Source organism: Canis lupus, chromosome 11, assembly GCF_048164855.1.
Source record: "Canis lupus baileyi chromosome 11, mCanLup2.hap1, whole genome shotgun sequence".
Classification (NCBI taxonomy): Eukaryota; Metazoa; Chordata; class Mammalia; order Carnivora; family Canidae; genus Canis; species Canis lupus.
Genome location: NC_132848.1, coordinates 12,997,720 through 13,025,138, shown reverse-complemented (window position 1 = coordinate 13,025,138; position 27,419 = coordinate 12,997,720). Strand labels below are relative to the sequence as shown.

General features: G+C 38.3%; 2 protein-coding genes across 6 annotated transcripts in view; one reads left to right on the top strand and one right to left on the bottom strand.

The window, feature by feature from the left end:
• CPM (carboxypeptidase M) overlaps positions 1–13,534 on the top strand; it is a 93,051-nt gene extending 79,517 nt beyond the window's left edge. The window contains exon 9 of the mRNA XM_072843212.1: positions 13,371–13,534. Coding sequence (XP_072699313.1) covers positions 13,371–13,391 — 21 coding nt within the window. The 3' untranslated portion in view covers positions 13,392–13,534. The remainder of the gene's footprint in view (positions 1–13,370) is intronic.
• MDM2 (MDM2 proto-oncogene) lies at positions 138–27,018 on the bottom strand. Of its 5 annotated transcripts, none has more exons than XM_072843204.1 (11): positions 26,873–27,016; positions 26,101–26,185; positions 23,701–23,775; positions 21,336–21,469; positions 18,671–18,720; positions 14,936–15,003; positions 14,677–14,773; positions 9,843–10,003; positions 4,382–4,537; positions 3,572–3,649; positions 138–1,213 (listed from the first exon to the last, which is right to left on the bottom strand). In XM_072843204.1, the coding sequence occupies exons 2-11, from the start codon at positions 26,179–26,181 to the stop codon at positions 650–652; spliced, it is 1,464 nt and encodes a 487-aa protein (XP_072699305.1). In that variant the 5' UTR covers positions 26,182–26,185; positions 26,873–27,016; the 3' UTR covers positions 138–649. The 5 variants fall into 5 exon arrangements, with proteins under 5 accessions (XP_072699305.1, XP_072699306.1, XP_072699307.1 ...); XM_072843205.1 differs by lacking the exon at positions 26,873–27,016 and adding an exon at positions 26,361–26,680; XM_072843206.1 differs by lacking the exon at positions 26,873–27,016 and adding an exon at positions 26,361–26,662 and having other exon boundaries at positions 25,982–26,185.
• Positions 27,019–27,419: the final 401 nt, after the last annotated feature.

Sequence of the window (27,419 nt, the reverse complement as noted above, 5' to 3'; positions counted from 1 at the left end):
GCCATTCCAAAAATAGAAGCACAGAGTTGTACCTTTGATTACCCAAATAATATTCAGTATTCAAGTTTAATTTCTATTTTAACAAAACTCATTACAAAAAAAGTTTTTAAGACCCAATAATCACATTGTTGAAACAATTCTTAATCATTTGACATTTTTATTTGTAAATCAATAAATAATATATACTAAGCCTAAAAATTTAGACAATTTAACACATAAGCATGGTAAATGAAACTATCTGCAGATTTGAATGTTTTGTAAGGACCATAATCACTGCACAACATATGCTGAATGTACATATATTTAAATATTCTATTTATATATTTTTTAAAACAGATACTTCTCTAAATTTTAAGAAGTGGAAATCATTTAAAATATGAAGAGTAAGGGTTAGGGATGAGCTATATATCCAATTCGAATTACATTAAAACCCAAATATAAAATATAAACAAAAGTGAAATTTTTCTAAAAAAAAGTATTTACTATTTCTCCTTCCAAAATAGGTAAATTACACTACAGAGAAGAAATCTATATGTACAGATACGAGATCCCCCTTTGATATGTGTAAAAAAACAATAATTTTATGTTGTCTAAATTTTTAGGGTTATATAGTTAGAAATATAGAATTCTACTTTTATAGACATGTCCATTAGGGGAAATAAGTTAGCACAATCATTTGAATTGGTTGTCTACATACTGGACAGGGCTTATTCCTTTTCTTTAGCTTCTTTGCACACGTGAAGCATGCCATAAGATGTCCTGTTTTGCCATGAACAATGCAACCGTTTTTAGGTCGACCTTGGCAAATCACACAAGGTTCAATGGCATTAAGGGGAAAACTAGATTCCACAATTTCTTCTTTGTCTTGTGTTTCTTCTCTCTCAAATTCTTTGACATCTTCTTGGCTGCTATAAATGATGCTGTTAGAAGTTGATGGCTGAGAATAGTCCTCACTTTCTTGGGAGTGGGAGGCTTGTGTGATTTTATCATCAATTTCCTCAGCACATGATTCTCTGGAATCACTGGCTGCAGCTTTTTTACAATCAGGGACATCAAAGCCCTCTTCTACTTGTGTTGAGTTTTCTGGTGTGGCTTTCTCAGGGATTTTCCCTTTATCTTCAGGAAGCCAATTCTCACGAAGGGCCCAACATCTATTGCAATGAGGTGGAAGAGGAGGATTCATTTCATTGCATGAGGTACACTTCCAATAGTCCTTCAATGAAAAAAGAGAGTTTCTGTAACCCTTTAACAACTAGTCATAGCCAACATGAGCAATTTCCAAGATGTCTGAGGTAAAATCTACCATACAGTTCAATTTCCAGCATTTCATGTTTTATATAAAACATTTGACATGTAACAGTCTTTCCTCAAGAATAATTATAAAGTACAGAATTTTTTCCCCAAACCATGCTAAAGAATCCAAAAAAAAAAAAAAAAAAAAAAAAGTATTCACCATGATCTTAACCATGTACCAAATAGTTACGTTTAAGGACACAGATACAGTTGGCTCATTTAGTTGAAGCAAGCATGATGCAGTCTTACTCTGAAGTGAGGCCTGTATCCACTTCACTCTCTTAAAGGTTTAACCCTAGATACCATGCCCAATGCCCACCCAATCAATCTAGATGAAACTACTGCCCAATGCGTCATTGAGACTGCCTTAGAAGTGCTCTAAAACCTGGGTTCAACTGAGTGTTCCCTAACTTCATCCACAAAGGAAACACTAAAACATTCGTCTCAGCAATCTTTGCCTGCTAAAATCTGTCATCCTTGTCACTATCCAAAATATATGCCCCTTATCCATACTCATCTCTGTGTGTATTGCTTCTCTCATACCTCAACCTACTTCCCAAACCTTTCTGCCATCACAGAGTTTGGATAATAAACTCCCTCCCTTAACATCCATCCTCAGCCTTTTTCACAAGCACATCCTGAGATGCCTGGGTAGCTCAATGGTTAAGTGTCTCCCTTCTGCTCAGGTCATGATCCTGGAGTCCCAGGATCGAGTCCCACGTCGGGCTCTCTGCATGGAGCCTGCTTCTCCCTCTGCCTGTGTCCCTGCCTCTCTCTCTGTCTTTCATGAATAAAAAAATAAAATCTTAAAAAAAAATAAGGAACATATCCTTATCTTAAATGAAGCATGATTTTTGCCTGAGGACAATGTCCATGTAAAACTTGCCATGAACAACCATTTTTAAATTGCCTCACAAATGACCTAAAAAATTAGCAGTAAGGATGGAGACTGTTCATTCTCCCACATGAGTTCTTTCAAGTTCCCAAAACAGGCTGCTACCCAACTGATAAAATCAAAGGCAAAATTTTTGTAATATGGGAGAGGAAGTGCTTCAAAGAGCCCAATAAACTGCAGGATCTATGTCTGACATCAAATGTGTCAACTAGTTACTTGAATTATTTTCTAATACAGTAAAAATTTTTTCAAAAGTTTTTACAATTTCATCTTTTTTGCATTTGGATAATTGTTTTCAACTCAGCAAAAAAAAAAAAAAAGAAAGAAAATGAAATTTCCTATTCAAATATAATTAAAGGAAAGGCAGTATTAACAAAAATTAAAGCATTAATATTCAGTTAAAAATCCTTCCATAAAATAAATTAATTAATTAAAAAAGAAAAAGGAAAAAAAACAAACAAAGGGTGGTAGAAAGGGAGGCGGGCGGGGGGTGGGGGTGATTGGGTGACGGGCACTGAGTGGGGCACTTGATGGGATGAGCACTGGGTGCTCATTCTATATGTTGGCAAACTGAAACCAATAAAAAATAAATATAAAAAAATAAAATTAAAAAAGAAAAAAAAATCCTTCCAATACTTCAAGAACCTCCTGAAGCATGAAACATAAATGTTTCAAGTCCTGAATTCTTTCTTTCATTGTTACTTTTTTTTTTTTTTTTTTAAGAGAGGAGAAGAGAGAATTCTAAGCAGACCCCACACCCACCATGGAACCTGATACAGGGATAGACCTCAACAACAACCTTGAGATCATAACCTAAGCTGAAATCAAGAGTTGGAAAACTTAACTGAGTGAGCCACCCAGGTGTTAGTCCTGAATTTTTTTTTTTTTAACATTTTGTTTGAGAGAGCATGCATGCATGGGGGTGGGGGGGCGCAGAGGGAGAGAGACAAGCAAACTCCGCCCTGAGCACTGAGCCCAATGTGGGGCTCGATCTCACAATCCTGAGATCATGATCTGAGTCACAATCGAGTCAAACACTCAACTAACTGAATCATCCTGGCACCCCCCACCCACAGTAAATCCTACACAAATCAGTAAGACTGGCAAAATGTTGCTAACTGTCAAAGCTAACTGTCAAATTTCAAGTACATACTTGAAATTTTCAATTAAAAAATGTTCAAAGTTCCAATCCTGGCACCAAAAAAAAAAAAAAAAAAAAAAACCTAAAAAATGCAGTAACAGATTCCAACACAAAAAATAAAGACAAAAATGCTTTAAAACTTTTCTAGAAATTACCTCACGTCAGGAAGCAGACTAGGCATGTTTTTCTAACCTTAACCTCTGTATTTTCTTGATTCCTTAAAAAAGCAGATGTATACTTACAGCTAAGGAAATTTCAGGATCTTCTTCAAATGAATCTGTATCACTCTCCCCTGCCTGATACACAGTTACTCGATACACCTAATAAAACAAATCCATTAGCATCAATCCATCACCTTTTTTCCTTAACCAGAAAGGCTTCTTAGTGATTAGTCCTAAACGAATAGCATGTACTACTGTGTATGAGAAAAATCTGAGACAGAGGTCAAATGGAATAAGTGAGTATGAAGGGGGAAACGTGAAGGACCATGAAATCCTGACCCATTATGGTTAAAAGGCAACAGACACAGGATATTTAAAATGAGTAAGGCAAAAAATTCAGGATAAGCATTTCTATTTTATAAGTATGGAGATATTAAATAACTGAAATAGCTAGCAATGTTGAAGGTGGTCACCTCCAATGATTTTGACTGTATACTGTACTTTTTTAAAAAGTTAATATTAAAAGAGGGAAATTTATTTAAGCAAATTCTACCCCCCAATGTGGAGCTCGAAGTCATGACCTCAAGATCAAGGGTTGCATGCTCTACCTACTGAGACAGCCAGGTGCCCCAAAGAGGGTAATTTTTTAAAAAGTAAGACTATTATAAGAATGTTCACTAAGGACTATTGACTTTTTGACACTTACAGTTACAAGTATATAAATTGAACCAGAAGGAACTACCAAAGCCTTAAGTCCACAAAACAATATTCTAATTTGAACAAATCAAAAGTCAAAGATTAAGTGAAATCAGAAGACATTATTTCAACTATCATCAATGAATATAGAAAATATTGAAGAACTTTAGACTGTAATTAGAGAAATAAAACTACCTCATCATCTTCATCTGAGAGTTCTTGTCCTTCTTCACTAAGGCTATAATCTTCTGAATCAAGAGACTCAACTTCAAATTCTACACTGAATTGATCTGAAACTGAATCCTGATCCAACCAATCACCTGAATGTTCACTTACACCAGCATCAAGATCCTAAAATCAGAAGGGAGAAAAGTTGTTAGAGTACATTACCTGTTGGCCTCTGTAACAGCTTCCTAGCTCATCCCCATAGTCCTATTTCCTCCTTAGATCCATACTACACAATGACATGAGATTAAGATTCTGGGTTATTACTATTTATTTTCCCTGTTCAAAATCTCATTTCATAAAGGAATAAGACCAAATCCCCTGGACATTCCAGGTTCACACAGTAGGACCATATTAACATTTTCATCTTATCTCCAACTAGACACTCCTCTCCACCCCCCAAATATGAACAATCAGCCAGATGTACATTTTTATCTAAACCAAACTTGGCACTTCAACTTTCACACATTCCTTCTCACTGGAATTACTAAGTCCTACTCATCCTTTTCTGCTAAAGCCTCTGTCATTTCCACTTCTAATTATCTTCACTACTTACATATTTAACGTATTTTTATGTATAGATCTATAATTATAAATTTTGCATGTCAATTATGCATACTTTTGCATACATGAATCTTAGATATCTGAGTTAAAAACGTGTTAATCTCTTTATATCTTCAGATTAGTAGAATGCTAGTAGCTACAACCCACAGTAATTATGAATTTTTTTAATGATTTTATTTATTCATGAGAAACACAGAGAGAGGCAGAGACACAGAAGAAGAAGCAGGCTCCTTGCGGGGAGCCAGGTGTCTCATTATAAAAATTTCTTTTTTAAAGATTTTTATTTATTCATGAGAGACACAGAGAGGCAGGCAGAGACACAGGCAGAGGGAGAAGCAGGTGCCCAATGTGGGGCCCGATCCCAGGTCTCCAGGATCACACCCTGGGCTGAAGGTGCCGTGCCGCTAAACTGCTGAGCCACCCGGGCTGTCTTGAAATGTATTTTTTAATAAACTTTTGCTAATTTATTTGAAAGAGCTTTCAGGCATAATTTTAAAAATTTATTTTAAACATTCTGTATCAGCTCATATGGTTCCTCAATTTATAATGTAAGAACCATAATAAAATGATTAATCCCATAATATTTGCTGTCAGTGGCTAAGAATAGGCTCATATCAAAGCCAAAAGCTAGAACTAGGAAAAGTACATTCCTCTAAGAATCAGAATACAAACTTTCTTCTTCTTAATTTGCCACTAAGTAGCTATTTACCCTTGGACATATTTAACTTGTAAAGACCACAGCTACTTCATCTATGAGAGGAGTCTGGATTAAATGATCTTTAATATTTCTATTATCTATAAAAACAAAGTATTTTACAAACATTGAGGTCAAAAGACTTTTAAAAACTGATGTTCAGGGCAGCCCCGGTGGCTCAGTGGTTTGGCGCTGCCTTCGGTCCGGGGCCTGATCCTGGAGACCCGGGATGGAGTCCCACGTTGGGCTCCCTGCATGGAGCCTGCTTCTGTCTCTGCCTCTCTCTCTCTCTCTCTGTGTGTCTCTCATGAATAAATAAATAAAACCTTAAATAAATAAATAAAACTGATATTAAGAAAATAGTAGTAAAAGCAAAATTGACCATTTACAGTTCTAATTCTTAACAGGGACTCTATAATAAAGTAACCTAACAAACTGGATACTTCCATTAACTAGCATTTAGTGTACTAGGTTTAGAATATGAGGATAAATCACAAGACATTAAAGTTTCAGCAAATATCTTTTTTTTTACAAAGATTTCATTTACTTATTCATATAGAGAAAAGAGAGAGGTAGAGACACAGGCAGAGAGAGAAACAGGCTCCATTCCGGGAGCCCAATGTGAGACTTGATCCCGGGACTCCAAGATCACACCCTGGGCCAAAGGCAGGCACTAAACCGCTGAGCCACCCAGGTATCCCATTCAGCAAATATCTTCTATGGTAAGTATGGCAAAATATGGCCTACTACTCATCTGTTTTTATAAATAAAGTTTTACTGAACACAGCCGTTTCCTGTTCTCTAACAGCTGCTTTAGCCCCACAGCAGATGTGAGTAGCTGCAACAAAGACAATGGGCCCACAAAGCCCAAAATAAATTACTATCTGGCCCTTTACAGGAAAGGTTTGCTGGCACTGTTCTAGGGTGCTATGGAGAAGGCAGATTAAAAGCTATTTTTTTTAAAGTTGTGGCTAATGTTCGAAAAAGAATGACCCACCCAAAAACTTTAAAAATACTGCACATGTAAAAAGCATCAGACAGGCAAGATCTGGAAAGATTAATTTTGAAGTCAGAAGTCCGTGGTTTTGCCTGAATTCCAACTATGACAATTATTAGGTATGGGATCTTAAACAAGTTATTTTAAACCCGCAAGCTGATCTTTCCCATCTATAAATGGAATTTGAGGCTGCTGAGATAATATCATGTAAACTGCCTAGTACAGAGCCTAGAATAGAGCCTAGTAGCTTCCTCAATTTACTAAACCCAAAAGAAAGAAAGATGGAAGGCAAACGCATGTTCCTTTAACCCCTTCACAAATTGGTGAACGCCATCACCAAATGAAGACTACAACATTCTCAGATAAGCTAAGATGAGGGAAAAAAAATCCTACCTTACCAAAAGCTTTCACAACTAGAAACTCAGCCTGAAAAACCATTGATTTTTAGTAGACAAGTTTTATTTTTTTTTTTAAGATTTATTTATTTATTTATTCATGATAGACACACAGAGAGAGAGAGGCAGAGACACAAGAGGAGGGAGAAGCAGGCTCCATGCCGGGAGCCCAATGCGGGACTCGATCCTGGGACCCCAGGATCGTGCCCTGGGCCAAAGGCAGGCACTAAACCACTGAGCCACCCAGGGATCCCCAGTAGACAAGTTTTAGAAGACAGGAAAGGCTAGGACTAACAAAAAGAAAATTATCCTCTGTTGCTTTGGTAACAAGGCAGTGTCCCAGGTAGAAAGCAAAAACAAGGACTTTAAATGTCATTTAACTAGAATTCTGAGACAACTTTAACAAAGACTAAGTTTAAAGAGCATAGGAATTCTATTTAAATCATCTGTAAGGCTTTCTCTCCCCCTGAGCGGCCTGAGGTGACCTCCGGAGATGGTTCGCTACTCACCGGACCCAGAAAACCCTACAAAATCATGCACGTTGAGAGGTTCAAATCTTCATGTTCATTTTAAGAACATGCATGAAACTGCCCAGGCCATCAAGGGTATGCATATCCAAAAAGCCACCAAGTATCTGAAAGGTGTCACTTTGCAGAAGCAGTGTGTGCCATTCCGTCACTACAATGGTGGAGTTGGTAGGTGTGCGCAGGCCAAACAGTGGGGCTGGGCACAGGGTCGGTGGCCCAAGAAAAGTGCTGAACTTTTACTGTACATGCTTAAAAATGCAGAGAGTAACACTGAAGTTAAGGGTTTAGATGTAGATTCTCTGGTCATTGAGCACATCCAGGTGAATAAAGCCCTCACGATGCGACGGAGAACCTCATGGCCGGATTAACCCATACATGAGCTCTCCCTGCCACATTGAGATGATTCTTACTGAAAAAGAGCAGATTGTTCCTAAACCAGAAGAGGAAGTTGCACAGAAGAAAAAGATCTCCCAGAAGAAACTGAAGAAACAAAAACTTATGGCCAGGAGTAAATTCTGCATAGAATAAATGCAAATAAAATTTTAAAAATAAATAAATAAATAGATAGATAGATAGTAAGGAGTACAATTATCCAAACATGAAGCTTGTGTCCATGTCAAGCTTTCTTTAATTGGATTCAATTTTCAGATTACATGCATGTGCTCTCAAGAACCTGTGTTTTCCCCCACAGCATTTACTCCACATCTTAATTACCTGTTTATTTTTTTTATTTTTTTAAAATTTTTATTTATTTATGATAGTCACACAGAGAGAGAGAGACAGAGACATAGGTAGAGACAGAAGCAGGCTCCATGCACCGGGAGCCCGATGTGGGATTCGATCCTGGGTCTCCATGATTGCACCCTGGGCCAAAGGCAGGCGTCAAACCACTGCGCCACCCAGTGATCCCCTTAATTACCTGTTTAATTGTTGATGCCACGTCTCCCCATGAGGGCAGGGCCAATATCTACCCTGACTACCACTCCACCCCACTGCTAGACAGAACCTGGCACAGAAAAAACACTTACAGACCCACTGACTGAAGAAATTGCTCTCAAGGCCATCTAGTGGCCACAGAAGTAACAGCTCTATGAAATTCTAACTACAGGGCACATCTGTATCCTTAGAATCACTGAGTTGGAAGACAAAATAAAAATGTAAACAATGTTAAGAAGTAACATTACAGAAAAACTAAAAATAAGGTTACTAGCACGCAACTTCATTCACTCCCTACACCTTCCAAGAGATATAAAACGATCACTAATACCCAGAATAATGATCACAAGGTGCCGGCATATCACAAGTTCCATTTTTAGTATTTTAAAGACAAATATGGGGAACCCCAGGTGGCTTGGTGGTTTGGCACCACCTTCAGCCCAGGGCCTGATCCTGGAGACCCGGGATAGAGTCCCGCGTCGGGCTCCCTGTGTGGAGCCTGCTTCTCCCTCTGCCTGTGTGTCTTTGCTTCTCTCTCTGTGTCTCTCATGAATAAATAAATAAAATCTTTAAAATAAATAAATAAATAAAGACAAATACTTAATGACCAGAAAGAGAATATTCCATTTGTCAGGCATTCTTGTTAGCAAAAACTTTTTTTTTAACCAAACTATTTTCAATGACATCTCTTAAGAACTTCTAACGCTTTGGGATATCGTATTAATAATCAAAAAGTACTAAAGTACATCCATGCAATAACATACCTATATTCCACAGCCTTAGTAACAGACTTTTCCTGATATCTAAGCCTATGTACGACAAATGTGTAGCTTAGACTCTGCTGACTGATTTGCTGGTAGCTATAATAAAAAGATACTGTTACTCTCAATATTCAAAACAAACCTGCCTTAGAGTTCTAAGATATTTAACTCAACCAAATTTGCTTTTTCCCTTATTTTTTAAAAAGTAAAACTATAAATCCTCAGACCACTCTACACTCCAATTTACTTGAATTGAGTTTACTATTGGTACAGGGGCCCACAAAGATTCTCCAATATGTAGGATGATACTAACAACTATTAATAAAGGTACAAATTTTATTCACACACCCCGCAATTGCTTATCTTCCACCCTTCTCTCGAACCTGGGGTTTTGGGAGTAGAGAAAATTTATACGGTTGTTTTATTTGACAGAAAAATTTACCACAGCGTAGAACAGCAAGTGCATAGCATACACGTATGTGTATTCTGTCCAAGTGGACTGTTAGAACTAGATTTTGAAAATAAGAGTCTTGTGTTACTTAAAATGAAAATATTACCGGATTTGATGGCGTCCCTGTTGACTCACTGCTACTGCTTCTTTCACAACATATCTCCCTTATTACACACAGAGCAAGGCTTTCATCAAAGGAAAGGGAAATACTATCAGATTTGTGGCGCTTTCTCTGCCGTTCACCAGGTAAATCATCTGCATGTTCTTCTGTATGCATAAACAAAGACAAATCAATTAAAACCCCATACTAGGATTCAATTTAGCAAATGAGCTCCCTTGAGTACCCAGTTGTACCAAAATTTAAGTTCAATGGAATTAAACAGAGAAAATAGTCAATTACTACTGTTTCAAAAGTCAACACTTCTAGTGGATCTGTCCAACTGAGAGCTACAACAGAATGCTGTATTTATTTTAGAGTAAGCACTATGCCAAATGTGGGGCTTGAACTCATGACCCCAAGTTTAAGAGTCACAGGCTCTACTGACTGAGCCATCCCCAGAACACTGCATTTTATTTTTATTTCTTAAAAAGATTTTATGAAAAAAATTTATTCATTAGAGGGAGAATGCTCACAAAGGGAGAAGCAAACTCCCCTGCAGAGCAGAGAGCCCAATGTGGGGCTCAATCCCAGGACCCCAAGACCACAACACAAGCTGAAACCAAGAGCTGGATGCCCAACCAACTGAGCCACCTGGACACCCCCTACTTAGAAGGTATTCTTAACATTTCAATTTCCTCAGTACTCTGTATTTTCAACAGGAATCAAAACCAGTGAAAATATAGTATATTTTGTTTTAAAGAATAAATGATCTCTGACTTAAAGTCAGAATGTCACCAAACCTGTCAGGAACATAAATAAGAGTCCTACTGTGTAGTATATCAAATATAAAAATAAATTCCAAGTGAATTCAATAACCAAACACAAAGAACAAAATCATCCAGATACTTGTAAGAGAACATTCTTATAATACCGGGGTAAAGGGACCTCTGGGTGGCTCAGTGGTTTAGCGCCACCTTTGGCCTAGGGTGTGAGATCCTGGGGTCCCGGGATCGAGTTCCACATCGCGCTCCTCACATGGAGCCTGCTTTTCCCTCTGCCTGTGTCTCTGCCTGTCTCTCATGAATAAATAAATCTTTAAAAAAAATTTAAAAATACCAGGGTAAAGAAGTATGATATAGCACTACAAAACCTTCAAGAAAAGTTTATCAAGATTAAACTATATCAATTAAGGCCTATGTGGCAAAATAAACAAAACAAAGCAAATGTCAGACTAAAAGAAAATATCCGCAGCATACTTAAAATGGTTACTATACATTATATACACCAATCAAGTAAAACAAAACAAAATTTGATTAAAAAACAAAAAAAGTCAAAAGGCACCTGGTAGCTCAGTCAGTTAAACACCTGCCTTCGGCTCAGGTCTTGATCCCAGGGTCCAGGGATCAAGCCCCATATTGGGCTCCCTACTCAGCGGGGAGTCTACTTCTCCCTCTCCCTCTCGCACCACCCCCCCGTTCCTGATCTCTAATAAATAAAGTCCTTAAAAATAAAAAAATTAAATTAAAAAAACTCAATGAAAAAGCAATTCACAGAATACAAAGAATAAACATGAAAAAAAATCCCCTACCTCCTACTGACCAGGGACACATAAATTAAAACAAGATACCATTTTTTACCCACAAGAATTACAAAAATTAAAATGAAAGACAGTTTCAAGAGATTTGAGAATACATTTTTATACACTGTAGAAATCTAAAATAATACATTTTGTGGGCAATCTCTAGAGATAGAGAAATACCTGCAATATTACTTTAAAACGTAGGTAGCAAGGGTGTTCACTGCAGCCTTTTACTGAAGTAAGTACCAAATAGGGTTATTAATTAAACTATAATCCATATGCCCGAAACAGGTACAACTCGCATACTTCTGCTCACTCCATGTCCTTCTCTTGACCATCCTGGCCAAAAGACATTTTTCCCTCTGAATTCTCCACTTTTATATCCTATATTTTAAGTAATTTTGTGTTGATCTCCACAACGAGATCACAAGTTCTTGATCTAAGTTCTTAATCATGTTTTATTCCTTATAAAAGGTGATCATGGTTGAAGCCTAAACCATGTTGATTCATAATTTTTACTTCCATTAAAAATAGTAATTGGGGCTTTTCCTGATTATTAAAATATATACTCATCATAGAAATATTTAAAAAATAGAAAATTTTTAAAAAGTAAATTATTTCTAGTGCTACCATAAAGATAACAACTACTAACATTTTACTGTAATAATTTTCCAGTTTACATTTTTTATTTCCTTTTTTTTTAAAGATTTTATTTATTCATGAGAGACAAAAAGAGAGAGAGAGAGACAGAGACACAGGCAGAGGAAGAAGCAGGCTCCATGCAGGGAGCCCGACATGGGACTCGATCCCGAGTCTCCAGGATCACACCCTGGACTGCAGACAGTGCTAAACCGCTGAGCCACCTGGGCTGCCCTTATTTCCTTTAAAAAACATATTTGAGGGACCCCTGGGTGGCGCAGTGGTTTGGTGCCTGCCTTTGGCCCAGGGCGCGGTCCTGGAGACCCGGGATCGGGTCCCACGTCAGGCTCCCTTGCATGGAGCCTGCTTCTCCCTCTGCCTGTGTCTCTGCCTCTCTTTCTCTCTCTGTGTGACTATCATAAATAAATTAATTAATTAAAAAAAACATATCTGAATCACACTACGTGTACTATTTGGGGGTAGTTTTGTCTTAAATCTTCCTTTATATTATTTTTAATGGCTGCAGAATATGGGGTCTGTGACATAGGTTCATATATTATCTTTTTTTTTTTTTAAGATTTTATTCATTCATTTGAGAGAGAGTGAGTACATGATCAGGGGGGAGAGGCAGAGAGAGAAGCAGACCCCCTCTGAGCAGAGCCTGACGTGGGGCTGGATCCCAGGACCCAGAGATCATGACCTGAGCCAAAGGCATAACCGACTGAGCCACCCAGACGTCTCTATACTGTTCATTACAATTCAACCATTTAGTCCACAAATCTGAGCACCTGCTTACTGTCTGGCACAGTGCTAGGCAGTGAGTATATACAAAAGTGAAGTCAACTGTCATCCCTGCCACCAGAAGTTGTTTAATTTCAAACATCAAGGCAATTGAAACATAATTATTTACAAGCTATAGTGAGTACTATGAGGAAACAAGCAGGGAGCTAAGGAAAAGAAAGAATCTGCTTTTCTGGCTGGTTAGAGACAGCCTCTTTCTGAAGGTCACATTTAAGCAAAAACAGAAAAAATGAGGAGCTCACCTCATACACAAAGATAGAAGAACTCCTGGCAGAAAAAAACTGTGTGTAAACAGCCTTAAGGCAGGAAGGAATTCTGACTTGAGAAACCAAATAATCAATACAATGGAAACAATAAAGGTGGAGGGAAAAGGCCAAAAATCAGGTTAAACGTAGATCATGGCCTTGTAGGCCAAGGTAAAGAGTACGGGTTTTATTTGAAGTAACCAAAGTGGCTAAGCAAGAAATGATATAATTCAATTTACCTTTTACCATCTCTTTTGGTACTATGTGAAGGAACACAAAGAGCAGGAGTAAGAAAATCGGGACACTGCTGCTGTGATCAAGGAAGACAGGGCAATGGCCTGAACTAGAGTGATGACATTTTCTACCATGTATGTCTTCAATTATAAATGATGCTGTAAAATTAGTGTCTCTAAATATATAATCTTTGAATTTGTTTATATCTCTAGGATAGATTTCTAGAAGTAGAGTTACTGGGATAAGGGTAAGAACTCCAAGCCTTTTTAAATCTGTAAAGGTTTAACACCAACTTATACCAACTGATACACCAATAGTCTATCACTGCCAACACACAAGTTAATAAGGATGAGTCTGACATGGGGCTGGATCCCAGGACCCAGTTTCTTTGCAAGAGTTGCAATAATTTGATAGCCTAGAAAAAACACATTTGCATTTTTTATTGTCTATAAAGCAAAATCACTAAAATCCACCCCCCTTTCATATTTTAGTCATTTTATATTTACTATGAAAAATTTGGGTTTTTGCTTTTTTAGCGATATGGATCTTTAATATTTTATTCAATTTGAGGGAACTTTTTATGTGATAAGGGTATTAACACTGTCAAATTTAAAGCGAATATCCATCAAATATCTTTTTCATTTATCTTTTAAACTCATTTGGAATTCATTTTCATATATGGTACAGATAGAACTTGTTTTTTCTTCCCCAAATAACTAACCATTTGTTCCAGTCCCATGCAGTTAACAAATATCCTCTGTCCTTTCCGCTCTCTGCCTTCATGGACATACGAGTCTGGGTTTTTATCTATTCTATCTCACTGATCTGCTGAATTCTTCTTTCATCTCAATCACAGTTTTAGTTATTATGAATTTTGATCAAGCAATAGCCTTCTCCACAATCTTTTCTCTATAAAAATGTTCTCCGCTATTTTATCTCATTGTCAGTTCTACGATATTATTTACTTTGGTTTTAAACTCAGTGCTGTGTTTTATCACTTATTAGAAACAATAAATATTTTAATCGCTACAATAATTAAGAATAAGGGCTAAAATAGTTTATATACTTGTCCTCTATTACCTTGAATAATAGACAGCTGGCTAACTATAAACTCCAGTGGGGCCCAGGAAACTGTGCCTGCTATAGTCAACCAGAAAAATGTTGCTAAGAAATTTTTAAGCCAAATAAATCATATAAAAATAGGTATGAAAGAAACTCAGAAATGCATTCATCTAAAAGCAAAAAACCCCACACAATTTCATTTAGTCTAAATGCATTAATTTTATTAGAAAATAAACAGTCAAAAGCTATTTGAAAGTGCCAATTAAATAATCATAAATACCTGTCTCACTAATTGTTCTCCTTCTAGATGAGGTAGATGGTCTAGAAATCAAATCTGAAGATGAAGGTTTCTCTTCCTGCAACTCTTGCACAGGGTCCTTAAGCATTCAAGGCGGGGAGGCGGGGCGGGAGGGGGGGGCAGTGTGGAGGGGAGAGAAAAAAACAAAAACGAACTTGTAACACCAGGAAGCTAAAAATTACTTGTTTAAAATAATCTAACTTTCAAAAAACATTATAAAATGTGTTCATTCCCAGATTACCTTTTGATCACTCCCACCTTCACGGTGACAGCTATTTTCACTCACAGATGTGCCTGAATCTGATGGTTCTGATGGGGGGGGTGGGGGGGAAGGTAACAACAACAAAGAATTACAAACTAGGAAAGAAACTAGTTTGTCAGGCCAGGACAAACTTACACAATTTAATCTTTCAACAAACATTAAATGTGTATCTCCCAGGAGCCAACCTCATGCTAGATATCAGAGATGTAAATAATTCAATTTTAATACAGAGTAGCATTACATTAGAAGTAATAAAAGCATAATAAACACGATAAAAGAAGTATTGTAAGATAAATCACTGGAGACGAGAGCAATCTGGTAGGAATAGGGCAGGTCTGAGGAATAAGGAATCAAGAAAGGTTTTACAGTAGAATATGAAGAAGTAGGACTAAGAAAGGCTATTCCAGAAGAGAATACTCCATGAAAAAAAGCATCCAGAAGTGAATTACCAATGTTTGTTGCAGGGAACTATAGGCAGTTAATTATTACCGGCATGTAAGAAAGCTCATAAAGGATTCTGTGTGTCTTGTGAAACAGAACAAGGATGTCAACAAGTAGCCCTCGTGCCGTCAATCCTGCATCGTTGCATCCTTCCTGGCTGACACTTTAGAATCTGCCCAATGGCACTGTTGCAACCACTCACTGTTAAAAATGTTTAATCCAATAGATAAAACTGATTTGCAGTACACAGCAAGTTTTTTATCCAGAGAACAATAAGGAACCCCTACATGGTCACTTTAAGCAGAGAAGTGACATATCACTTTGGCAAAATAGAGGGGGCGGTGGGGGGGGGAGAGGGGGAGAGGGGGAGAGAGAGAGAGAGGGAGAGAGAAGCAGGGAAGCCAGTAGTAGACAGTAACTGCAATAATACAAATGCCAAAGTATTAAAGCCTAAACTGGGGCATGGAAAAGAGATCAATTCCAGATAAGTTAAAAAGGTAAAAACCAACAAGGCCAGGCATCAGATACACGAGGCAAAGGAGAAAGGCATTATGGAGGATGCCAAGATTCTGCCTTGGGTGGGTAAACAGGTAGGATCATTCACCAAGAGAGAAACTTCAGAAGATAAACAAATTAGGATGGAAAGATAATGAACTAAATGCATGAAACTCATTCTGGTAGGTAGGTTTAGCTTGTAGTTGGATGTACAAGACGTGGAGTTCAGAAGTCAAAATTTCAAATACACACAGAATATACACAGTTGCCAAAGATCATAATCAAATACCCTGTTACTCCCTCGGAAACATCCTCACCTTAATGGGAATGTCAGGCCCGCTCACTAACATTTTAAAATTATGCACATTATCATAACAGTTTATTTCTTTTTATCACAGGTTATGTGGATTTTAAGTTGTAGATACAGACAAGCTATATTTCATTTTAATATAATAAATAATATATATTATATTAATATGTTGTTATATCTGTATTATGTTACAATGCAGATTAAATAAAAAGGAAATTTTGAGAAGTGATAGGTTGATAACAGTTACAGAAGTGCAGAAATGAATTCTACTAAACTGAAACCTGAAACAAACTCAAAACGGAAATACCCAAAAAATCCACAGGTTACCAACTCATTAATATACAATTTTTCTAGTAATCTACCCAAGGTTTCTTTACATGAATGAATCAATACATCAGGGTAATATTTAAGAAAACTGAAAATGCTACTACAATACTATAGTTGCTTGCTTTATTTGCCTTCATTTGAATTCATAAAGAGTTTTTGTAAAACAACAAAACATGTCACCAAACTAACAGTCACTTCTACTCTAGGATAAGACAGTGATGTCCTTTTCTGGGTCTTAAGTCCTAGCTTTGGAAGAGCATTCAACTCAACACATTTATTAAACATATTAATAAAACACCATACTGTTAATATATAATGCAAACCTGCTTAGGAAACAAGAAACAGAAATACAAACAAGTATAACAAAAGAATGTGTAACAAAACCTAAATACACAACAGTGGAAGCACAAAAGAGTGGTCAGTTCATTGTACGAAGTAAACAAGCTTATGAGAACAGTTCTTAAAATTATAGTTGAGGGGAGGCTATAAGAAGTCTATGTTAAAAAAAAAAAGTCTATGGTGTGCTGAGAGACCGCTCCTACCCGTACTCAAAGCTGTGTGCCTCTTTTTACCAAGTCCATGTATGAAGCCTGAAAATGGCCAATGTATTTACACCATGGGATCAGAAAACACCATAAATCAGGGCATTTCCCCAAAAAAAGTGGGTTGTTAAAGATTTACCAGTATATCACTGTATATGTTTATGTGTATCTCTACTAAAATAAGAACCCAATGCTTTCATCAGATTATCCACGGAGTATGTGACCTAAAAATAACCAGTTAAGAACTGTAAGTCTACAGGTAGGGAAATGCCATTTTTAATAAATTGATAAAAGTTTTGTCTATTATAAAAAACACACAAAAAAAAAACAAAAAAAACAAAAACAAAAGAGGACTCATTCATTCATTCATATTAGATATCTATATAACCTCCCAAAACTTTTCCAGTACACATTTCAAGGTGTGTTATACCTCTAATAAGCATGACCTCGAATTTATCTACCTTTCAGAAACAACAAACGTTGGTAAAGATGTAGAGAAAAAGGAATCTTCATGCACTGTTGGTGGGAATGCAAAATGGTGCAGCCACTGTGAAAAATAGTATGGAGGTTTCCCAAAAATGAAAAATAGAATCACCATATGATCCAGTAATTCCACTATTTAACCAAAGAACACAAAAATAACAATTCGAAAAGATATACACAGTATTCTTTACAAAAACCAAAATATGGAAGCATCCAAAGCGTCCACCAATGGATAAACGGATAAAGAAGATGTGGTACATATCTATACAGTGGAATAGCATTCACCCATAAAAAGAATGAAATCCTGCCATTTGCAACACTATGGATGGATCTAGAGAATATAACGTTAAGTGAGATTAGTCAGAGAAAGACAAATACCATATGATTTCACTCTTATGTGGAATTTAAGCAACAAAACCAAGAAAACAGATTCTTAACTATAGAGAACAAATGATGGTTATCAAAGGGGAGGTAGGTGGGGGAATGTGGTTAAACAAGTGATGGGGATTAAGGAGTCCACTTGTCATGATGACTGTCAGTTAATGTATGGAATTGTTGAATTACTCCATTGTACAGTTGAAACTAATATAACACTATGTTAATTATACTGGAATTAAAATAAAAAGAAAAATTTTAAAAATATTTAACAAATACTTGTGTACTGCTCCCCAAAAATCCAGAAAAGAAATATTTCTTTCTTTTTTTTTTTTTTTTAATTTTTATTTATTTGTGATAGTCACAGAGAGAGAGAGAGAATGAGGCAGAGACACAGGCAGCGGGAAAAGCAGGCTCCATGCACCGGGAGCCCGACATGGGATTCGATCCCGGGTCTCCAGGATCGCGCCCTGGGCCAAAGGCAGGCGCCAGACCGCTGTGCCACCCAGGGATCCCCCAGAAAAGAAATATTTCAAAACAAATTCTAATACTGATATTCCAAGGCTTAAATTGGTGGAATAAAGGTATTTAACTTTACATATCACAAATCTGCATTAGAACCTTAGTATTATGTTGCTTTAGTTCATACAATTCATTTCTTCCTGTTAAATGACTCCACATACACAAAATGTCTTTAAAATATTTTACAGTGCTTATTTATGGTATTCAAAATTAACTTACCATGCTGATTGACTACTACCAAGTTTCTGTAGATCATTGTATATATTTTCCTAGTAGGGACAGGGAAAAAAGGAGATGTACATCTTAAAATAAAAATATATTAAATAGGACTTCAGATTTTTATATACACGTTAGCATTAACTAAATTGTACATAAGCTAAAAATTTTAAATCACTGCATTCAAACTAAGTCACTGGCAAGCAAGGTCCTAAAAAAAAGCATCATGATAATTAGTTGTCCAATGATTACATAGTTACTCTTATTAATCACAAAGGTCTCTCTCACTGGAAGGATTTCCTATCTCCATTTCCTGAAATGTGTCTTGTTTGGACTTTACCAAAAGACCCCAGAGAATGAGTGTGAATGCAGAAACAGGGTTGATATATCTATTTTCAAACAAAAAAGAAAATTTCTATCTCTGTGCTTAAAGTTTAAAAGTAGACTGCCTAGGGACACCTGGCTGGCTCAGCAACTAAGTGTCTGCCTTCAGCTCAGGGCGTGATCTCGGAGTACCTAGAACAAGTAAGTCCAAGTCCCATGTTGGGTTCCCCACAGGGACCCTGCTTCTCCCTTTGCCCATGTCTCTGCCTCTCTCATGAATAATTAACTAAAATTAAAAAAAAAAAAGGCAGTAGACTGCCTACAAAGACAGTGGATCATGCACAATTGTAATTTTGATTTCTATCAACCATGGACCAATCACCTAATGGATTTTCTTTCTTATATTAAAATCTATTAAGAGATGAAGCTTCCTTCATTCATTTATAAACACAGACTGAAAACCTATGATGAACCAGTCACTATTCTAGAAACAGGAAAAAAAGAAATAAAATGGAAACAAATCTCTGCCCTCATGGAGCTTACATCCCAATAGAAAGACAATTCACCTATTTTAATTTTCACTGATATTATGGCATACTTTCTTTTAAGCTAATGATTTTAGACAATGTTACTGGTCACATGATATAATTTCTAATTCTCATCATTAAGGGGAAATACCACTCCCAAATATTTCTTTTCCCCTTGGGACTAATGATACAGCTCCGTAAACTTATAAATATCAATATTCCTATTCATATTCTTTTTCCCAGTCAATAATTTCCCCACTGTTCAACTATTCAACATAGAATTCAAGTCAAAGATAATTTTTTAAACTATGCCTTCAATCTGAGAAACTATAAAATCATACCCCAGAACATTATCAGAAGATTCAACACTCAAATGGTACCAAGTCACCAATACAGTTAATTCTTTTTTTTTTTTTTTTTTTTAAGATTTTATTTATTTACTCATGAGAGACACACAGAGAAAGACAGAGCAGAGACACAGGCAGAGGGAGAAGCAGGCTCCATGCAGGGAGCCCAACGTGGGACCCGATCCTGGGTCTCCAGGATCACACCCTGGGCTGAAGGCGGTGCTAAACCGCTGAGCCACCCAGGCTGCCCTAATTTTTAAATTTATACAATAAAGCCTAGATCCCAAGGCCAAATGCAAAATAGGAATATAAATCAGATAAATATTTATACAGTGTTAAATTAAAAAGCTTGACAAAATTAAACATAGTATGTTCACAACTGAGTCAAAACACATCTACACGTAATATAGAAATGACAAGTTAAAAATACCATTTGATAAAAAAAATAGAAATAAAAAAATAAAAATAAAATAAAAAAATACTATTTGATGACAAACTAGACTTTTTTTTTCCTATTCTTCATTTTATGCCTTTTCCTACTGTCCAATAATGAATACATATTATGCTTATATAATGAAGTAGTTTCAGAGTTATAAATTTTCCATTTAAATACTATCTTTTTAGCTACACTATTATTGAACATTATACTAGTAGAATCTAGTTGTTTCATGTGAAAGAGTATTCCTCCCATTTATTAAGCTACACATCATACTAAGGCTCCACATGGACTGTACTAAACCAAATGGGAAAAGGAATTCTAATGTAAGGAAAGAATGACTGAAAAAACAGTCTTCAGTTCCTAATAGAGTAATTCTAGAAATGTTAGCTGGGTTAAATTTAGCCGATTAAGTGCTATGATGATGTATGACAAAATATTCTCCAAAGTAAGGCTCAAACTTAAACCTTTACCACAGTGTGGCCTAAAGACTACCTTTCAAAGTAACTGCAATAATATTTTTAAATACACAGTAATTGTGACTAACATTTTTTGGGTAAATATTTATTTATGAGAGTATACACAAGCCGGGGACGGGGAGAAGGAGAAGGAAGAGCAAACTCCTCACTGAGCAGGGAGCCTGACCCAGGGCTCCATCCTAGGACCCTGAGATCATAACCTGAGCTGAAGTCACCTAGGCACCCCTGTGACTAACATTTAAATGCCTTCTCTGTGTCAAGCACTGCTTCTTACACATTGTTTCTTCGTAACTTACACATGAGGTATTTATATTATCCCTACAAGTAGGATAAACTGAGGCTCAGAGAGGGTAAATCAATTTACCCAGTCACACAGCTAGTAAAGGACTGAGCTAGGTCTCAAACCCAGATTTATTAGATTCCAGAATTCAGGTTCTCAAACAATATGCTATATTCAATTTCTGCATGCAACAATTTTTCTCTAACAAAAGGAGGAGGTAAACTGAAATGTTTGCCCAGCTGGCTTTTTACAACGGACTAAACTGAAGAATTTACCTGTGCTCTTTCACAGAGAAGCTTGGCACTCCAAACAAATCTCCTAGAAGATCATTGGAACAATACACAATATGCTGTTGCTTCTCATCATACAATCGTTTAGTCATAATATACTGGCCAAGATAAAATATCACCTGAAATAGAAATAGGATTCTGAGATTAAAGAAAATTAAATGTTAGTTTCAAATACATTCAACTTCTCATTTATCTAAAGATGGTTAAACCAGCAACCATACCCAAAATGGTCTAGAATAACAACTATTCTGTACTCTTAAAAAAAGCTTCTAAATCTTTTCCTTTTAATTTATGGGAGTAGACACTGCTTCTCCAATTTACTTAAATTATGTATGTGTAACGGACTTTAACTCTGCCCAGATACCTAGGTACTACGTATATACATACTAGAAGGGAAAGGGCAGCAAAATGCAAAACCACTGAGAGCAATAAAAAGTTACAAAATCAAATCATCAACTGAAATATAGCAGTGACCTAAAGTCATTTATTAAATAGTCCCAAACACCATACAGCTCAACAGCCTGAGGTCATCACAGGTGAGGATGACAGGAAAGTGACCAATTACATCTACACAACAGTTTGGAAGAATTTGGTGAATAAAATAAACTCTTGAAGACATCAATATAATCTATGCAACAATAAATAATCAAAATAGTAACCGTGAATCATGCATATACAGTTAAATATTGTATGCTCCACTAAAACAATGAAATAAATGATACACCTTAAGACATCCACATACAAACCTATTAACCACCTAAATATCTATGGTTTTTTTGTGTTTGGTTTTTTTTACAGTTTAAATGTACTTTAACAAGTACTATCTCATTCTTCTGCTACTTCATAGAATTGTTTTCACTGTATTAGAGATAAGGAAATGGGACCTGGTCTTCTGACTCCTAAGTCCAGAGTTCTTTCTACTTCCCCATACTAGCTGTCATCACTCTCCCACATGCCCCAGAACAAAGATCCCACAACTGGAAACTCAATAAAGCTTTCTACACCTTTATAATGGCCTAATCAATTTCCCCCTTATTTCTATCTACTTTTAAATGTATACCTTTTGTTTCCTTAACCAATTACATAATGATGAGGACAAACCAAGTTAACAGCCATAAATACAGCTTTAACCTCAAAAACATCCTTAACCTCCATGCTTCCCTGCAAGCTACCCTACTGTCTGTAGACTTAACTGGTTAAACCGGCCTCAGACTTAAAAGAATATTACCTGGTGACTATGGATTGAAGAAGACAAGTTGATAGGGGGAAAGGAAGAAGACTCCTACACTCCTACCAAACATCCCATACAGTTTATAAAAAGTGTGGCTGAAAAAGAAAAAGGTGCAGAGTCTCTTCCTGACCCACTAACCTGATGTAGATAAGGTACTTCAGTGTTTTGAGCACTCTGGGCCCCACAAACTAAGTGGGAGAGATGGGGAAAAGGCAAACTTCATTCACAATGAAATTGTGCCTAAGATGGCCCAATCTCTCACTGAAAATCATGGTTCTGTGCACAAATTTAAGGCTAGAGAACAATACATTGAAATGTATCCGTTAAATAGAACATATGTTCATGAAGCAGCTCACCTCTATCCCAGAAAGATCAGTATACTGTACTCATGTATCTCTAGTGCAGAAGTTCTTAACCTGGGATCCATGGATGCCCAAGAAGTCCTTGGATAGAATTCAGGGGATCCATTAATTTGGATGGAAAAAAAATTTCTATCTATATTTTCATTACTTTTTAACTGAAATTTAGCTTTTCCTTCAATTATGAATATAGGCAACAAACCACAAAGTATTAGTAATACCTGTGATTATGTCACCAGTAAAAATCACAAGTGTTTTCATATCATACTTTGCTTGGTGTAAACATCTCAAAATAGTAACTATCCTCCTCACTACTTTGAAATTACATAAAATCTCCTGCTAAATCTTATTATTCAATGTGCTAACACAAAAAAGCACATATCACAAACTTGTTTACTATTTTGATAACTGTATTCTACGTAATTTGTTTTCCTTTGTAATCCTATACATTTTGGTTTATGCATTTAGAAACTAGATTCTGAGAAGACTTTTCCAGTCTGCCACCTAAGTCCACAGCACAAAAATGCTAAGAACCCCTACAAAGCCTCCCTTCATCTCAAGAATTCCTACCTGACAAATGATATTCAAGTATAATTAGAATTTCAGCTTCAATTTATAATCCAAATGACAATACTTAATATTGCTGCTTACTAAAAAAAACAAAACAAAAAAAAATTCCCTCTATATGGTCAATTTCTCCCCATGGCCACATGTAACTAACAAAACATTAGTTATCTTGTTAACTCTTTATTTAGCTTACCTCTTTCATAGTATAAGTGTCTTTTTGTGCACCTACAGACTTCAACAACTTCAAAAGCAATGGCTTTGGTCTAACCTACAAAGAACAAAAAGCTGCTATTATACTTCCAAAATTATTCCAGAGCTATAATCCCCACAGCAAGCATGTCCATGAAGAACTTCAATAAAGGTAGATGTTGTATTTAACAATCTCACAAGATTAGAACTCAAAAATTAAGTCATAATGTTTTCACTAAATGTAACAGACAATAGAAACTGAAGATCATAGACTTATCAAGGCAGTTGGGAAAAAATGCTGATTTCATTACTATGCAAATAATCACAGAATCCTCAAGTATCATCAGCTGCAATCAAACACAGTATCCATGCCAAGGCAGTGAAAACTATTCTTTTCCTCCAGCTCTTTCTATTATTTGCTTACTACCTTAAACTTAGCTATAAATGGAATACTCCAATAAGATTACCACAAACTAAATTGCAAAGTCCAAGAGAAAAGAGTAAGTCTTTAAGGTAATTCTGTTTCCCAATCTTTTCTTCCCACACATTAGGCTCCTAAAGGCTAGAGGATTTAAATAACTCAAACTGACAAGGATAATTAAAAGCAGATCTGAGGCTGCAATTCACAACCCTCAACTACAAACCAGCATTTTCTTCCTACTATATCATGCTGCCTCTTAGGTGATCTACATTTCAAATACCTACTGACAAGTATTTACTGAGCTTCCACCACGCACCAGACAGCAGTAGGTACTGGGAGGGCAAATGGTAAATAAAACATGAGCTGTGTTTAAGGAACCCACCAAATAGATTGGGAGTCAATTTTTTCTATAAAGAGCCAGATGGCAAATATTTTAAGACTTTCCTGCCAGGTCTGGATTCAAATACAGATACTGAACCCAATGGCCATGGCTACACAAATAGGCAGGAGGTCAAATACAGCCCACAGGCTAGGGTGTACGTGACCCTGATCTAGAGATTTTACAATCTCTAGATATTGAGGAAATGACTGGCAAGGAGGTAGGGATATAATATTCTCTTTCTCCCTAACTGATGCTGCATCAAAATCTGTAAAACTCAAGGGTCTTTACAGCTTGCCACCTCCACACAGACAGGTGCCTCTGTTCCTCTTCTCAATATACTCTTTTCCTTTATCTAACTTTGAAATCTAACAGCATCCCAGTTTGGAATAGAACTCTCAAAACTAGATTTAAGAAAAACTGCCTATTTCTAGCTAATCAACAGAATATTATCTAATAACCAAAACACTTAAAATACACAGTAAGTGTGGTATTGAATCTTTAACTTTTCTGCTCGCACTTCTGTGTGTGTCCTTACATATACACTTCACTTTTAGACTTAATGAACTCTCTCTTGAAAGATAAATTTTTTCTCCTGAAATTTTATGTATGCTATATTAACTTCAAACTACAGAAAACTCAAAATAAAAATCTGTAAAGGAAAGCCATCAGTTTATTAAGACCTAAAATACGTATAAGAAAACTACAAATACCATTCTTAATCTTACATTTAATAACAAAAAGAAATACAAAGATAGATCTAGATGTACCACAAGAAAATACAGGACTCTATCTGTATAATCTTGGGATGGGCAAGTTCTTCCACAGCATGATATGAAATGCGAAAACCAACAAGTCCATAAACTGGACTTCACTTAAACATTCTCAATAGGAAAAAGACAACAAAGTTCTATGCAATCTTTGTAAATGACAGATGTCTAATACATTTGAAACACAAAGAACTACTACAAATTATTAAGAAAAACACAATAGGGCAGCCTGGGTGGCTCAGCGGTTTAGCGCTGCTTTTAGCCCAGGGCCTGATCCTGGAGTCCTGGGTTCCAGTCCCACCCACATCAGGCTCTCTGCATGGAGCCTGCTTCGCCCTCTGCCTGTGTGTCTGCCTCTCTGTGTCTGTCTCATGAATAAATAAATAAAATCTTTAAAAAAAATAAAATAAAATGTGCATGTATGTATGTGGATACACACAGAGAGAAAGACCTAAAAGACACCGCCAAAAGAGAAGACTAGAATTTTCAGCTTCCAAGCTTTTTTACATTTCCCTGATGCCCAAAAATCTTTACAAGCGTGAGTTAACTTTTGTGACTTTCAAAAACCGTTTCAAAGAGTTAAACATTGACAAGTCAAAACAGAAAACAAATATTGGTTTGTAACGAACATGACCTCAGCATCCACGTTTAAGAATGTAATGGAACTCAATTTTATATCCAGAGTGATAAAGGACCCAAGAGAGAAAACAAGTACCGATTCTTACGGGCTGCTTCACACCTGCCCCTGACTGGCACAGTTTAGTTTCGCTTGGAGAACCGGGCTATAAATGCGGGTCTAACAGAAGTCAGTTGGTCACCCCCATAAATACCAACCAGGGTCTCCTGCTCCGAAGCTGGAATCTGTGAGGTGCTTACAGCACCATCAGTAGACACAGACATGTTGGTATTGCACATTTGCCTACAAGTGGGGAGAAGAAAAGAAAAGAAAAAAAAAAAACACAAGATAAAAACTCGAAATAATGAAACATCTGCGGGGAAAAACAACAACAAAGTCACACGGAAAGGGGATAAAAATAACGCCCTTGAGTGCTGTCCCTGTTAGAGCAAAGGCAGTAGAGTAAGCGGGGCCTCACCTGGATGCGGGCGGAGTCGGGGCCGCGGGTCGGGAGCACAGGTCCCTATCTCTGAGCGCAGCTGGGGACACGCGCGGCTTAAATAGCCGCAGCTGGAGGCAAGTCGGGGCTTAGCTCCCGCTCCTGCGTGCGCGGGACGTGTCCGAACTTGACCCGCCCCAAGGGAAAAGCTGAGTCAACCTGCCCACGGGACCAGCCCAGACTCGCCCAGACACGGCGCGCGGCCCGCGGAGGCCACACGACAGGCACCTGCCACCTTCGGGGCCCCGAGCCGGGAGACCGGCCGCTCCAGCACAGCTCCCGCCCCTCGCCCGCGCGCCCACGTGACCCTGACCCCGACCACCCGCGGAGACCGGGGGGGCGCAGAAGGGAGGGGGAGGGGCGCCCGGCTCGCGGCCCGAAGCCCCGCCCTCCTCCCGACCAGCAGCCCCACGGCCCACGTGCCCGCGCCCCCACCCGGGCGCACAAAGGCCGCGAGCCCCGGGTCGCCCGACGAGCCCCGCGGCCGGTACCTGCTGCTCGGCGAGCGGCCCCCACGGCTCCCCTGGGCCCCTCACGGGGCGCGCAGCAGCCCGCCGCCCCCGGCCCCGGCGGCCATGCCCCTGGCGGCGCTCGGACGCCCCGGTCCCGCAGGGAGGCTCCTGGCGGCGGCGCGGGCCCGGCTCAGAGCGGCGCGCGCGGCGGCCCCATGTCCCCTCGCCCAGCCCGGGCCGCGCAGGCCCCAGGAGCCCAGCCGCCGACGTGCGGCCGACGCGCCCCCTGCCGCCCGCCCCGCGCCGGAAGTCGCCGCTCATCCGGGCGCTCTGCGCGCGCGCCCGCCCTCCCACGTCCGCCGTCGGGGGCGGGGCCTCCGGGAGGGGGCGGGGCCGCCCGGGGTGGGGGAGGGGAGGGGAGGGGAGGGGGAGGGGAGGGGGAGGGGAGGGGAGGGGAGGGGAGGCGGCTTCGCCGGGCAGGAGAGGGCTCCGGGAGGCTGGGGAGGGGGGCGGCGCGCGCAGCTCCCGCGTGGGGCCGCCTCCGCCTGGCTGGTGGGGGGGGAGGCCACCCGGGGGGTGTGGGGGA

What these genes read in the sequence shown, in the direction of transcription:
- MDM2 (XM_072843204.1), bottom strand. Translation starts at nt 26,181, where the DNA reads ATGTGCAATACCAACATGTCTGTGTCTACTGATGGTGCTGTAAGCACC. An exon ending in TTCTCTGTGAAAGAGCACAG is followed by an intron (nt 18,721 to 21,335) that starts GTAAATTCTTCA and finishes TGTCCCTACTAG; the next exon opens with GAAAATATATACAATGATCT. An exon ending in TCTCAGATGAAGATGATGAG is followed by an intron (nt 3,650 to 4,381) that starts GTAGTTTTATTT and finishes TTGTTTTATTAG; the next exon opens with GTGTATCGAGTAACTGTGTA.